The sequence below is a fragment of the Drosophila gunungcola genome (genome assembly GCF_025200985.1).
Source record: "Drosophila gunungcola strain Sukarami chromosome X unlocalized genomic scaffold, Dgunungcola_SK_2 000021F, whole genome shotgun sequence".
NCBI lineage: Eukaryota > Metazoa > Arthropoda > Insecta > Diptera > Drosophilidae > Drosophila > Drosophila gunungcola.
In genome coordinates this window covers 807,965-822,779 of record NW_026453184.1, presented here as the reverse complement: position 1 = coordinate 822,779, position 14,815 = coordinate 807,965, and the positions used below count along the sequence as shown (strand labels likewise).

The 14,815-nt window shown below is 36.9% G+C and overlaps 1 protein-coding gene across 24 annotated transcripts in view; it reads left to right on the top strand.

Annotated features, from left to right (window-relative positions):
* The window catches only part of LOC128260272 (eye-specific diacylglycerol kinase), a 130,594-nt gene extending 116,850 nt beyond the window's left edge, over positions 1-13,744 (top strand). For 8 of the 24 annotated variants that reach the window (XM_052993096.1, XM_052993095.1, XM_052993094.1 and 5 more), the window contains 10 exons: positions 220-400; positions 1,577-2,001; positions 2,304-2,597; positions 2,674-2,900; positions 3,468-3,689; positions 4,914-4,965; positions 5,362-5,415; positions 5,717-5,780; positions 5,891-6,048; positions 8,786-13,744. In XM_052993096.1, coding sequence (XP_052849056.1) covers positions 220-400; positions 1,577-2,001; positions 2,304-2,597; positions 2,674-2,900; positions 3,468-3,689; positions 4,914-4,965; positions 5,362-5,415; positions 5,717-5,780; positions 5,891-6,048; positions 8,786-8,993 — 1,885 coding nt within the window. In that variant the 3' untranslated portion in view covers positions 8,994-13,744. The other 16 variants (XM_052993105.1, XM_052993106.1, XM_052993104.1 and 13 more) reach the window with 10 other exon arrangements.
* Positions 13,745-14,815: the final 1,071 nt, after the last annotated feature.

Below are 14,815 nucleotides of genomic sequence, written 5' to 3'. Positions count from 1 at the left end.
GCTTTTTGCTTGAAATGGCATTTTGAATTCGGTGAAATAAACAGCTTAAAAACTTCTTAACAAATGACTTTAAGAAATATTTGCTCAATATTAAAAACTTGTTAGACCATGCTGATGAATTGTATACAATTATTAAATTCAAGATATCCTTAAGTCCTTTCTATATTTATTTAAAATGTGCCAAATTATTTAGCCAATGTTCTTTGATTTCCCTTCCAGCTTGGACATGTTTCGCAAGGCGCCCAACCTGAGGGTCCTGGCCTGCGGAGGCGACGGCACCGTCGGCTGGGTCCTGTCCGTCCTGGATCAAATCCAGCCGCCACTCCTGCCGGCTCCGGCAGTTGGTGTCCTGCCCTTGGGCACCGGCAATGATCTCGCTCGCGCTCTCGGCTGGGGAGGGGTGAGTAATCTTTTATGTCACTAAACAATTGTCCTCACAGTTTTTACCACTTTTAAATGTCGAAGGCCCAGACTTTAAAACTGGTATTTATTTAATTGAATGTAAAAAAAAAATTTAGCTAGCTATAAGTTGGAATTATCTTTTCACAATAAGCTGTGTTTAAAACATATTTGTAAAAATGATTACCTCAATTAAAAAATCTAGAAAAGTACAAACAGAACTTTAAAATAGTTTTGTTCATAAAACATAACAAATTCAATAATTTTAATAGGTTTACCTGGGCCTTTAACTATTGTTTTAAACACGGCTTTACATGGTTTCGTAAAAACTACACACACGACTTGTGAGCCATATTAAACAATAAAACAATTGGTATAAATAAATATTAAGCAGTATTTGTTTAATTCATTATAATAATATATTTTCGTCCTGGCAATCGTACGTATGAGTAATGTGTTTTTAAAACCGCAAAATTACCCATACGATATGTTGGCCAGGCTCTATGGTTCAGCCACATCTTTGATTTGTCAAAATTAATAATTAATTTAATTAAAATTCTGGCGACAGTTCGTATATGTAAAATTTTTAGAAACCCTGAGGTTTTTTTTTTTGTTTTTTCCAGTTAGGATAAAACAATTTTAATTGCATATTGTGCTGTTTTGGAATTTTGTTCTTCATTACAATACATATTGGCAATTATAACATATACAAAATATTAAACAATATTGTATTTGGCAATGAAAATATTTAAGGATTAAGTTCCGGTTTTTGGAAAAATCACACACTAAATTTATTACGTGAGAGTTTTCAAGATTGCCCCTAACAGAAAACAAATAGTTAGAATCAATTCTGATCACTTCCAATTATTGTGAATTAAATAAAATATGAAACAGTAAGTATGAGCCCACATTTATGGTAAAAGTAGCTTTCGTATATATACAATGTATTCAAGAGTAAATTAATTAGAGTAAAACCATCATATCAATGGCAAAGCCAACCACTAACCATACATTAAAAAATAAACGCTTGGCTCATTTGTATTAAAAGCTTTTTCAGAGATTGCAAAACACATTCGTAGGCATTTACCGATAGATCCCATTATCATTTGTAGTTAATGTAACTTAGACTTAATATTGCTTTGAATCATTGCACTTAAAAGCCTCAATAATTTTAAAGTCTATCTTCTTTCAGGGCTACACGGACGAGCCGATTGGAAAGGTTCTGCGCGAGATCGGGATGTCGCAGTGCGTGCTGATGGACCGCTGGCGGGTCAAGGTCACGCCCAACGATGACGTCACCGATGACCACGTGGACCGCAGCAAGGCGAACGTCCCGCTGAACGTAATCAACAACTACTTCTCCTTCGGCGTGGACGCCCACATCGCCCTGGAATTCCACGAGGCCCGCGAGGCGCATCCGGAGCGCTTCAATTCGCGCCTGCGCAACAAGATGTACTACGGCCAGATGGGCGGCAAGGACCTCATCCTGCGCCAGTACCGCAACCTCTCCCAGTGGGTGACGCTCGAGTGCGACGGCCAGGACTTCACCGGCCGGCTAAGGGACGCCGGCTGCCACGCCGTCCTCTTCCTAAACATTCCCAGGTGGGTTTTCTGAATTTTGATTTGCGTATCCGCAAGGTATTCGCAATACCCAACTTCTTGTGGTGGTTTAATCAAATATTATATCATTTTTAGATTTATTTCTTTGATTTTTCATATATAAAATTGTACATTTTTACGTCAAAGTTATTTTATAAATAGTAAAAATTATTTATTTTATGGGCCCTTAAAAAACATAAACACAAATATTTAAGTGTGATATTAAAATTAAGGCTGCCAGTACCTTTTCAAAATATTTGCCCAACTAAATTGATCATTTAATTTGTTACTTATCTTCCCTGCAGTTATGGCGGTGGCACCCATCCGTGGAACGACTCTTTCGGCGCCTCAAAGCCCTCGATCGACGACGGCCTAATGGAGGTGGTGGGCCTGACTACCTACCAGCTGCCCATGCTGCAGGCGGGGATGCACGGCACCTGCATCTGCCAGTGCCGGAAGGCGCGGATCATCACCAAGCGGACCATTCCCATGCAGGTGGACGGCGAGGCGTGCCGGGTGAAGCCCTCGGTGATCGAGATCGAGCTGCTCAACAAGGCGCTGATGCTGTCCAAGCGGAAGCACGGACGCGGCGATGTCCAGTGAGTGGGGCGAGCACAAACCCCCAGTCCAAACTACAAACTATATTAAATATTATTTTATTTTGCTCCCCCACAGGGTAAATCCGCTGGAGAAGATGCAGCTGCACATTTTGCGGGTTACCATGCAACAGTACGAGCAGTACCACTATGAGAAGGAGATGCTCCGCAAGTTGGCCAACAAACTGGGCCAAATCGATATCGAATCGCAGTGCGATCTGGAGCATGTGCGCAACATGCTAAACACCAAATTCGAGGAATCCATCTCCTATCCGAAGGTCTCCCAGGATTGGTGCTTCATCGATGGTAAATGATCGTTCATGAATTTTAGTCTTACATAAAACCAACAAAAAATCACTTGAAAATTCGTTTTCAAAAATATGGAAACTGATTAAATAGCAATATATGAATTCTGTAACCAAAACAAAAATAGTGTCAGTCAGCATTAATGATTTGATTTGAGGGCAACCCCAATGACTTTTTTTTAACATTTTTTTTTTATTTAGGTTTGCCTATTTGTTTATGATTTTATTACAATTACTTATAACTATAGTTTTAAAAATTCCCTTGATCAAATGCTTAGTTAATCCAATTTAACCCCAGAAGATAATGAAAAATGTATTAACAAATTTAATTTTAATGCGATCTTTAAAAGTTATATAAAAAAAATGAAGTACTCATTAGTTGAATAAGTACCCCTTTTTATAAGAAAAAATATATTAAATAATTTAACTTAATTCTCAAACATTACAATGTATATGCATAAATTAATGTACTTAAATTTAATTGAATTATTCCATTTTGTGAACTGCTTTTTTATGTTTGCCTGACATCATGCCTTCGAATATATGTATATTTGTATTGCGTTTACAGCCTGCACCGCGGAGCACTACTTCCGCATCGACCGTGCCCAGGAGCACCTGCACTACATCTGCGACATCGCCATCGACGAGCTGTACATCCTGGACCACGAGGCGGCCACGATGCCGCAGACGCCCGACCAGGAGCGCTCCTTCGCGGCCTTCTCGCAGCGGCAGGCCCAAAACGAGCGGCGCCAGATGGATCAGGCCCAGGGCCGCGGCCCGGGCAGCACCGGTAGGCTCCTGTTAGCTGGCTGCTGGCCACCGGTGGCGGCGGCGCAGCAAAATCCGCACCATACCGCTCACACAGCTCGTACCGCTGACGAGCTGCCGCTGCAGGATCGGCTGGCGCTCTACCAGCAGCAGGTGGCCGTGCAGCTGCCCTATCAAGATAGGCGCATGTTCCTCCACCTCCACTTCCGCAAGCGGCGCGTCGAGATCTGATTGCCCACCCATCCCAGATCCCACATCCCCATCCCACATCCCCATACACATGTGTATTCCAAAAAGTCCAAAAAGTCCAAAAATCCCGTCCAAATTCGAGTGGGAGCGGAGTGGAGGGGTGCCAGTTGCAGTCGGTCCACCTATATTTTCGTTGCATTGCATTTTGTTTATGGTTAATTATGTCTTGCATGTCTAGTCACTAACATTAACACACTGAGAAACGCAGTTGCGGTTGAAATAGGCCACTAGCAAAATTACAAGAATATTTAAATGTTAAATTGTTAAAGCTATAGTAAAAAGCTATAGTAAGGTTACAATTTATTTAAGGTTTAATTATCTCATATTTTGAACAGTTGGGTTGGAAGACAAATAATTTTGTATATAAATTTAAATTGTTAATAAAAAGAAAGTCACTAAAAAAGCCATAAATTATTAAGAAATAATTTATATTTTGGTAATAAGCTTTAAAAAAAAATGAAGATCACCATGTTAGGTGCTCCTTTTTCGACCGCAACTTCACGCAATAGCACACACCATACACCATACACATAAACACACACCCACACATCCGCTAAAAGTCCAAGTCTTAATTGCGAGGAGCCGAATACAGCTTAGTCCTTGCCACGATCGCATGTGAGTAGAGCATTAAATACAAGCACTCCTGGTACTATCTGGTATATAATCCCGGCTTACATCAACAGTTAAAACCGTAGCAAGGACCAAACCGTATTCGTTGCGAACCCATCCATCCCAACCAACCAACCAACCAACCAACCAACCAACCAACCAATCAACTAACCAACCAAATAGTACAAAAAATACACTGAAAAGATACGCGGGTAGGTTTAATGCCTTGCAATTGTGGTCTGGTAGTTTGGACTAGTTGTGTACTTGATTAATAGTTACCTTAGTTGTGATACTCTTGTTTCAATAGCTTACTAACAATATATGAATCTCTTTTCGACTTTACACACACAAAAAAACACAAATTGACACATACTAAAAACACACAAAGATGAGGATTTGCAAATTGGCTCCAAGCCCATTAAAGTGATGAAGTGGAAGAGGTAAAAAAGCGTCCCCCGATTCGTTCAGCATTTCATTCAGACTCCATGCGAAGAAAAGAGACCAATGGCTATTGGCCAAACCGAGCGAGACGGCACTAGACTTCCAAAAATTTTATTCACATCGAGCGCTCTTCATCTCTTTCGCTCAGCCAGACCTATAAATTGGCTTTTTTCGCAGCTGTCTTGCTCGTTTGGCAAAATTTTCTCGCTTGCTCTCTCTCTCTTTCACTCACGCTTCTCTCATGGTCCACGGTATATCCTCCATCTTTCACACACTTTCCCTGTCTTTCTATCTCTCTATCCATAGCATCTTTCCCTCCTTTTCTTATTGATTTGATTGAAATAATTTCCTAATTTTCCTAATTTCTGTACAACGTTAATAATTACTGCATGCAGCAACAAAGATCGTTTATTCAGTTTCAACGAAGATGTTTTTGGTTGTGGATTCAGGTATTCCGTATAACTTTCTGCCTCTTTCTTTACTTACTAGACTGTCTGTTGTGGCTATCTCTGTCTGTCTCTCTCTCTCTCTCTCTGTCTGCATTTCTTTCAGTCTTTATCTCTCGTATCATCGACATTTGAATCGATTGAATGAAACTTTAACCGAACTGATGCTTGAATTTTCTTTTTATTTTCTCTACTTTTCCATGCACACACAAACACACCGACACACACACACACACACACACACACACACATACGCTAATACGCTATCTCTCTCACACACACACAAAAAACATTCGAATAATAGCCCTATACTGGAGCAAACTTCCGATGCCATACTACTAGCAGCCCAGAGCGGCGATCTCAATATGGTAGCTTAAATTTTCAGATATATATATAAATATATGTAGTCCTTGATTAGCTGAAGCCCGAGTGATATGTCCTGGTCTCTTAACACCCGTAATTCCCCCATTTTTTCCAGTTACGTGCACTACATGAACAAGGATACTCACTACAGTCAGTGAACAAGAACGGACAGACGGCGTTGCACTTCGCCTGCAAATACAACCACAGGGACATTGTCAAATACATCATCGCGAGCGCCACACGACGCGTCATCAACATGGCCGACAAGGAGCTGTAAGTCACCCCAGTGCCCATTTAAATCTGGTTCGTTTATGGCTATGCCTTTTATTTTGGCCAAGTTACAACAAAAAACAATTTGGAAATGTTTATGTTTTACATATCTCCAAAAACCAAAAAAAAACAACATTTTTAAATGGGTTTTTGTATCAAAACCCAGCGATATAATGGTCAAAAGTTGGAATGTCATACATCGTTGAATTCGTCTTGAAATTTCCAATCGAATGGCATTCACAGCTAAAATTTTTTAAAATTGTCGAATTCTCGCAAAAATGATGATGTAACCCCTTATTAAAAATGCGAAAATTGGCCATAAAATCAACTTTTGAAAAACCGCTTTTCTAAAATCGATTTTTCCATCAAAACATAATATTTTTTTCTCAATCTTTCGGAGGTGGATAGTATAGATTGCCAGCTTTACAAAACAGTAACGTTTATGGCTGTGCCTTTTATTTTAACCAAGTTACAACAAAAAAACAATTTGGAAATGTTTATGTTTTGCACATCTCCAAAAACTCAAAAAAACAACATTTTTAATTTGGTTTTCGTATCAAAACCCAGGGATATAATGGCCAAAAGTTGGAATGTCATACATCGTTGAATTCGTCTTGAAATTTCCAATCGAATGGCATTCACAGCTAAATTTTTTTAAAATTGTCGAATTCTCGCAAAAAATGATGATGTAACCCCTTATTAAAAATGCGAAAATTGGCCATAAAATCAACTTTTGAAAAACCGCTTTTCTAAAATCGATTTTTCCATCAAAACATAATATTTTTTTCTCAATCTTTCGGAGGTGGATAGTATAGATTGCCAGCTTTACAAAACAGTAACGTTTATGGCTGTGCCTTTTATTTTAACCAAGTTACAACAAAAAAACAATTTGGAAATGTTTATGTTTTACATATCTCTAAAAACTCAAAAAAACAACATTTTTAAATGGGTTTTTGTATCAAAACCCAGGGATATAATGATCAAAAGTTGGAATGTCATACATCGTTAAATTCGTCTTGAAATTTCCAATCGAATGGCATTCACAGCTAAAATTTTTTAAAATTGTCGAATTCTCGCAAAAAATGATGATGTAACCCCTTATTAAAAATGCGAAAATTGGCCATAAAATCAACTTTTGAAAAACCGCTTTTCTAAAATCGATTTTTCCATCAAAACATAATATTTTTTTCTCAATCTTTCGGAGGTGGATAGTATAGATTGCCAGCTTTACAAAACAGTAACGTTTATGGCTGTGCCTTTTATTTTAACCAAGTTACAACAAAAAAACAATTTGGAAATGTTTATGTTTTGCATATCTCCAAAAACTCAAAAAAACAACATTTTTAATTTGGTTTTCGTATCAAAACCCAGGGATATAATGGCCAAAAGTTGGAATGTCATACATCGTTGAATTCGTCTTGAAATTTCCAATCGAATGGCATTCACAGCTAAATTTTTTTAAAATTGTCGAATTCTCGCAAAAAATGATGATGTAACCCCTTATTAAAAATGCGAAAATTGGCCATAAAATCAACTTTTGAAAAACCGCTTTTCCAAAATCGATTTTTCCATCAAAACATAATATTTTTTCTCAATCTTTTGGAGATGGATAGTATAGGTTGCCAGCTTTACAAAACAGTAACGTTTATGGCTGTGCCTTTTATTTTAACCAAGTTTCAACAAAAAAACAATTTAGAAATGTTTATGTTTTACATATCTCTAAAAACTCAAAAAAACAACATTTTTAAATGGGTTTTTGTATCAAAACCCAGGGATATAATGATCAAAAGTTGGAATGTCAAACATCGTTGAATTCGTCTTGAAATTTCCAATCGAATGGCATTCAGAGCTAAAATTTTTTAAAATTGTAGAACTCTCGCAAAAATTGATGATGTAACCCCTTATTAAAAATGCGAAAATTGGCCATAAAATCAACTTTTGAAAAACCGCTTTTCTAAAATCGATTTTTCCATCAAAACATAATATTTTTTTCTCAATCTTTCGGAGGTGGATAGTATAGATTGCCAGCTTTACAAAACAGTAACGTTTATGGCTGTGCCTTTTATTTTAACCAAGTTACAACAAAAAAACAATTTGGAAATGTTTATGTTTTGCATATCTCCAAAAACTCAAAAAAACAACATTTTTAATTTGGTTTTCGTATCAAAACCCTGGGATATAATGGTCAAAAGTTGGAATGTCATACATCGTTGAATTCGTCTTGAAATTTCCAATCGAATGGCATTCACAGCTTAAATTTTTTAAAATTGTCGAATTCTCGCAAAAAATGATGATGTAACCCCTTATTAAACATGCGAAAATTGGCCATAAAATCAACTTTTGAAAAACCGCTTTTCTAAAATCGATTTTTCCATCAAAACATAATATTTTTTTCTCAATCTTTCGGAGGTGGATAGTATAGATTGCCAGCTTTACAAAACAGTAACGTTTATGGCTGTGCCTTTTATTTTAACCAAGTTACAACAAAAAAACAATTTGGAAATGTTTATGTTTTGCATATCTCCAAAAACTCAAAAAAAAAAAACATTTTTAAATGGGTTTTTGTATCAAAACCCAGGGATATAATGATCAAAAGTTGGAATGTCATACATCGTTGAATTCGTCTTGAAATTTCCAATCAAATGGCATTCACAGCTAAAATATTTTCAATTTTTCAAATTTTGACAAAAAGTGCTCAGACCTTCTAAAAAACCCCCTTTTCGTGCTTATTTCCTTTCAGTGGACAGACGGCGCTCCACATTGCCGCCGAGCAGAATCGTCGCGACATCTGCGTAATGCTGGTGGCCGCCGGCGCCCATCTGGACACCCTCGACTCCGGCGGCAACACGCCCATGATGGTGGCCTTCAACAAAAACGCCAACGAGATAGCCACGTATTTGGAAAGTAAGCTGGCGACCCAGACCCTCGACGGCTGGTTCGACGACTAGACCACGAATCCGACCGATTTCGCCGCAGGTTCCCGCCATGTAGAGCTATCGCTAGACAAGCTTTCGCCGTGGGGCTAACTCACGACGATACACCAGACTAAACGAAACGATCACATGAACCAGAAAATCAGTTAATCAATTCACATAAGCCAGAACATCAGTAAATCACTTATCCAAAGTATCCAAATCAAGAACAAGTAAATTTAACATTGCAAATTTCTCCTTTCTATGCCAACAACAACAATAACAACAAAAACCAACAACCATATGGAAATTGTCTTGTAAATAACTTAAACTATCTAATCAAATCAAACGAAATCAAATCAAATCAACATTCCACGAAAAACACATCGGTTCCGCTTAGGTCAAGAGCGTTTTATGCATCTGGAGGTGCAGACCCGAATCTAAGTGGAACATTCAGCGGAAGCATTCACCCTACGACATAATTAATAATGATAATGGCTTTTTTTTCGTAACTTTTTTTGTCTTAGCATGTAAGAGAAGAATCTAATTTAATCTAAGCAAAGAAAATACATAAACACATACACAAAAAAAGGAAAAAAACAGAACACTCAACACTTTTAGTGCGTAAGAGAACGATGGTATGAATTAATTAATTTATTGTAAAGAAAAGCTAGCAAAACGAAAGGCAACAATTGTCCTAAATTTCAATTTTTAATTACCTTACAAAAGAACGAACAAAAAAACGTATATTAAAAAGGCAGCAAATGCAAATGGAAATACGAAATTTATTTGTTTCACTTACCGATTGATTAACGATTAATGATTATATTGTGATATCTAAATTAATTAATATATTGGACTAGAGAGCTTGAATGAGGGCAAATTGAAATTGATATTAGCAAAGGTCATTTTGCTGTATTACTAAATAACACGAAAAAGATTAAAAAGAAAAGAAAATCCAAAAAACACACACACACACAGAGACATACTAATCAAATATTTAGCATATATATTATATATATTTAATTATACCATATGTACTTCTTTTGCAATTCAATCTAGGTTAAGTGAGAACTTGAATACTCTTGTCTAAAACAAAAAAAAAAATAGGAAGAAAACGGCAAAAGCAGCAGCACGATTAGAAGAGAGACGCACTATACCCTAAGCGGCTATAGCTCTCTCGCTCAGACACAGACATACACACACACACACACACACACACACACACACACACACTTACACTTACACACAGTCCCGATGCACAGACTAGGATGCACAACCCCCATAGGTATACCACCCACTTCAACATCACCCTTAAAAAACCCTCAGCGTTTCAAACCGAAAGACTTGGGCCGATCATCTATGGCGTCCCCCCAAACAAGGTCCCCTGCCCCAAAACAAAAACAACAAAGACTAGTCGTTAGGGCGCGGCAGGGACCCACAAAGACTATCTTAACTACTCTATATACTATATTCCGTACTCCTTAACTTTAAAAGCCCGTAACACAATGAACACGTGCCTCAGTGGCGTAATACGAAACACTCTTAGTATTAGACTCATGCATATTTTATCGAAATACCAATTAACTATGGAACACTACAATATTATATAGCCGTTAATCAAACCATATTTGTATGCTATGTACAGTAGAGTGCTATATTTGTTTTTTGTTTTGTTTGTTTTATTTGCTTAGATTCCAAATTCCGAATTATATATAAATGTAATTACATTGTCGAGTCAATTACGTTTACCACGGTTCCCATTAACCATTTTTCGGCTTGGCTAACATTTACGATTATAGCGATAATAACGATTAGCGATAAGTCTCACTATCGATTAATTAGGCACCAGAGAGAGAGAGAGAGAAAGAGAGTGAGAGAGAGAGCGATTGATTAGGTATCGATCACCTTTACGAGGCTCGGTCGAATGCAGCCCTGTCCCCCCGTCCAATCGCTGCGGATTGATTCGTGGAAAACCATGGCTCTGGCTTTCGGAAAACCGTAGTGATTACGGACCCATGGGGGCCATCGCCAGCATTCCACCCATCCCGCCCCGTGAGCCACTTCCGGTTTCGGAGGTGCGCTTCCGGCGTGGGTAATCATGTTTTGGATTGCACATTTCAAAAAATAAAGAAAAAAACAAAACACAGAAGTTAATTACACACATCGTAGACTGTCGCAGATGGTGTTGAAGTGTCGCGTCGAACGATTTGGATTCCGGCATTGCGGGATCCCGGGCATGCAGCCTTTACGCCCCATAAGACGTGCCACCCATTGGGCAACCGGAATCCAAAATCGTAACACCAATCTACACCGCCTGCGGCAACTAATGAATTCTTTAGCTGCGGTCAAAATAACACTGGTGCTCTATGTCATTGGAATTGAATTGAAATTGGTAAACGAAAAACCAGAAACTGAAATATTTGTTTCGTAGTTCCCAATATTTTATTTTGCCCATTTTGTTTTATCAATCAAAATTGTTTAACAAAAAAGTATCTTTTCGATTTATAAATAAATTAATTTGTTGCTTTCTTATATCGTTAAAAGTTATCTGCTATCTCAGAGGTATTAAAAGATTTGTTATATTTATTTTCAATTCATTAAAAATAATACTTTTTTGACACTATTGTAGTAGTTCTTAACAACTATTAAAAGATTTAATGTAATCATTCTTTGTTCGCACGTTTTCATTAAATTATTATAAATTATTTGTTTTAAATTCATCTTGAAAAATATATTACATATTTTTGTGTTTTTAATCAATTTTCTTTTTAAATTTCCTAAAATATTTTTGAGCACCACCATAAATGCGGCCGCAACTGAAAATCCATATGCAGTAGAGCAGAGTTGAGTAAGGAATATTTAGCAAAAGACAATCTAGAGATTTTGTAGCAAATGAGCCGAGCAGATGGCCGAAGAGCGTTTGCTATCCCCCCTAAACCATTCACTATGAACTATGAATACAAACAGAAAAATAATAAACTACACATTTCAAACAGTAGTCGATAATCGATAGGAAATTCAAAGAGAAACAGTAACTCTGAAACGATTTGGTTAGTTTTCGCAACTTGCTTTTTACACAAAGCTTCAAGATGAAATTGTAGTCGAAGGATTTACGCGGGAAGGCGGAATAGGTTAGTGTCACCGATGAGAGCGCTATCTATCAATCTAGACGAGCTAAATGCTAAATGATACATGATGAGTACCGATTAAGATGAGGGCTAGAATGCTAGAATGCTAAAATGCTAGAATGCAAGAAAATGGCTAGCCAAGTGCACTCCGATGCACTGTCACAGCTGTTCGGAGAACAACCGGGTCCAAGCCAACACTATGGATATATTTTCGTGCATTTTGTAGAAGTTGATAACCCACAAGACACTGACACAAGGACACACCTCACTGGACACCACACACAGATACAGGACACAGAGGACACGCTTAAGTGGAGGCACTTACTGCATGATGTGTATATAGGGACAACATATAGATGCTATATATATATATATACAGACAGACATATATATAGTATATATTTTTTTCGAATCGTTTAAGTGAAACTTTTGAACAAAATATGGAAAAATGAAACGCAAGTCTTATGAAATTCTAGCAAGTAAGGCAACCAAAAATTGTAAAGGTCAAGATACAGATACAGATGCAGATACGGATGGAGGAACGATATACCTAAAACAATGCCTAACTGTACGATAGTAAGCATACAATATGATGATATATATTAATATATTGATAACGTAATAAAGCGGAATATATGTGTACAAGTAATCGATTTATTTACACCTACAAATCCCTGTAAATACACAAACTTTCCACTCCAAATCACTCCGCGACACTGAGGTTTATTTTCGATCCTCGCTCGCCCCGAAACTTTGGCCAGACAACGACTTCGGATTCTCCCTTCCACCTGGATTTACATTATATATTTAGTTATTAACTTACGCAAGTCTGAAAGTATTTCTATCGAAGAGTTCTAAACTGCTTAACTGTAAAGTGTACATATACCGAATTACAACCACTCACAAGTCCTTCAAACTATATAGAAACGTAAGAAACTTCCCATACTGAAGATAATGCCCTCTTATTGTGTATGTATATGCCTATATAATATATTTACTTTTTTTGGATTAGTCACTAAGCATAGACAACATGAATTACTAAGTACGATATGCACTGCAAGCACTGAGGAATTTGATTCAATTTTACTTAAGACAAACGAAAAGAGAAATTGAAATAGCATTTAGCAAACCTTAAGGAAAACCAAAAGAAAAATCTCCAAATTATGGAATAACGATTACAAATTTTAAAATTAATTTTTCGAGCTACATCGGTCGACAAAAAATGACTAAAAACTGGATTCGCTTAAGGCAATTGTGTGGGAAAGTCGAGAACGTTTAGAATCTGGAATGAATTTGCAGCATTCGTATTATACTTATATACTTAGACACCTAATACCCTAAACACACACACACACATACGAATATTTAATAGATGTACAATAGTTATATAAACTCATTCTCATCGATACCCTAAAACCATAGTCTATCCTGTTATACTCTCAACCAAAATTGTACTTTTCGGACCCGCAAACAACAGAATTAGTTATTTTTAATCCCCACTGCAACTTTCACAAATTGTAAAATAACATACACTTTAAGCTAGCGAATCCCAAATATTGGACAACCGATCGAAATCATCCACAAAATTGCTTATAATATGAATTTTCTGACTCTCTCCTAAGAGAAAATAAATTTTTTTTGGTATTTCAAACTCAATTGAACTGTCGTTTTTTTTAAGGTGTGGGTAACTATACTATCACTTTATTATAAATAATTAAGACAAATAAATAAAATGAATTATAATTCTCTAAGCGAATTGCATACTTTTGGGGTTTGGGATCTTCAGAAAAATTCAAAATATCAAGTGAGTCATGGTCATTTAAGAAAATCTATACAATATTTAATTAAATTCTGTAATCAGCACTTAGCCGGAAAAAATAATAACTCATTAGGTAAGTCTTAGAAATGCAAATATAAATGTAAATGAAATGATGCAAGACGGCACAGCTTTGATTGATGGTTCGTAAAGCTTTGAAACCTACATCAAACAGTGAAGACGGAATGGAATTTTATCTTACGTTTTTTTTATTTAAAATGTTAAACTTTATACATTTATTTTTATCTCTTTTTTTTAACCAACTTAGCTTTAATTAAGTTTTTTCTTATGAACAATTTGGTGAAGAATTTACAGTAATCTTAAAATATACTTTAAAGCTAAATTTCTCTATGTTTATTATTTAACAGAACAAATTTACTTGTATTATGCCATTTTTATACAGTAAGATTTCATTGATTTGCGTGGTAAAAAAGAATTGTGATCTGATCAGTGACGTAATAATACTTTTATTGATCTCTATATTACTCGTAATAAATATTTTTTAACAACGTTAGTCATTTAACTGAGATATTTTAACTGAACCTTGTTTTTAATTTTTTGATCCTAAACAATGCTTGTTTTTTCCTAACTGAGGGATATTTAAAGTTGATGCATTGGGGATATGGCAAGAGGTATATATTAAGCAGCTGTTGTTCTGCCTAAGTTTTATTTATTGATTTTTTTAACAAAAAAAACATGCGACACAGCCCACTGTGGCACTGCCGCTCAACTAAAAGGAAAGCCCAAGTCCGTCGCACTGCGGAGAGCGTGTGGCGATGAGCTGAGAGCGTTTAGAAAGCGGTATCGGCGGTATTGTCGGCATCGGCATCGGCATCGGCATCGGCGGAGCGGTTGCGATTGCAATTCGCTATTGCTACCGCTCGCGGAGAGCGGCGACTGTCTACTGTCTA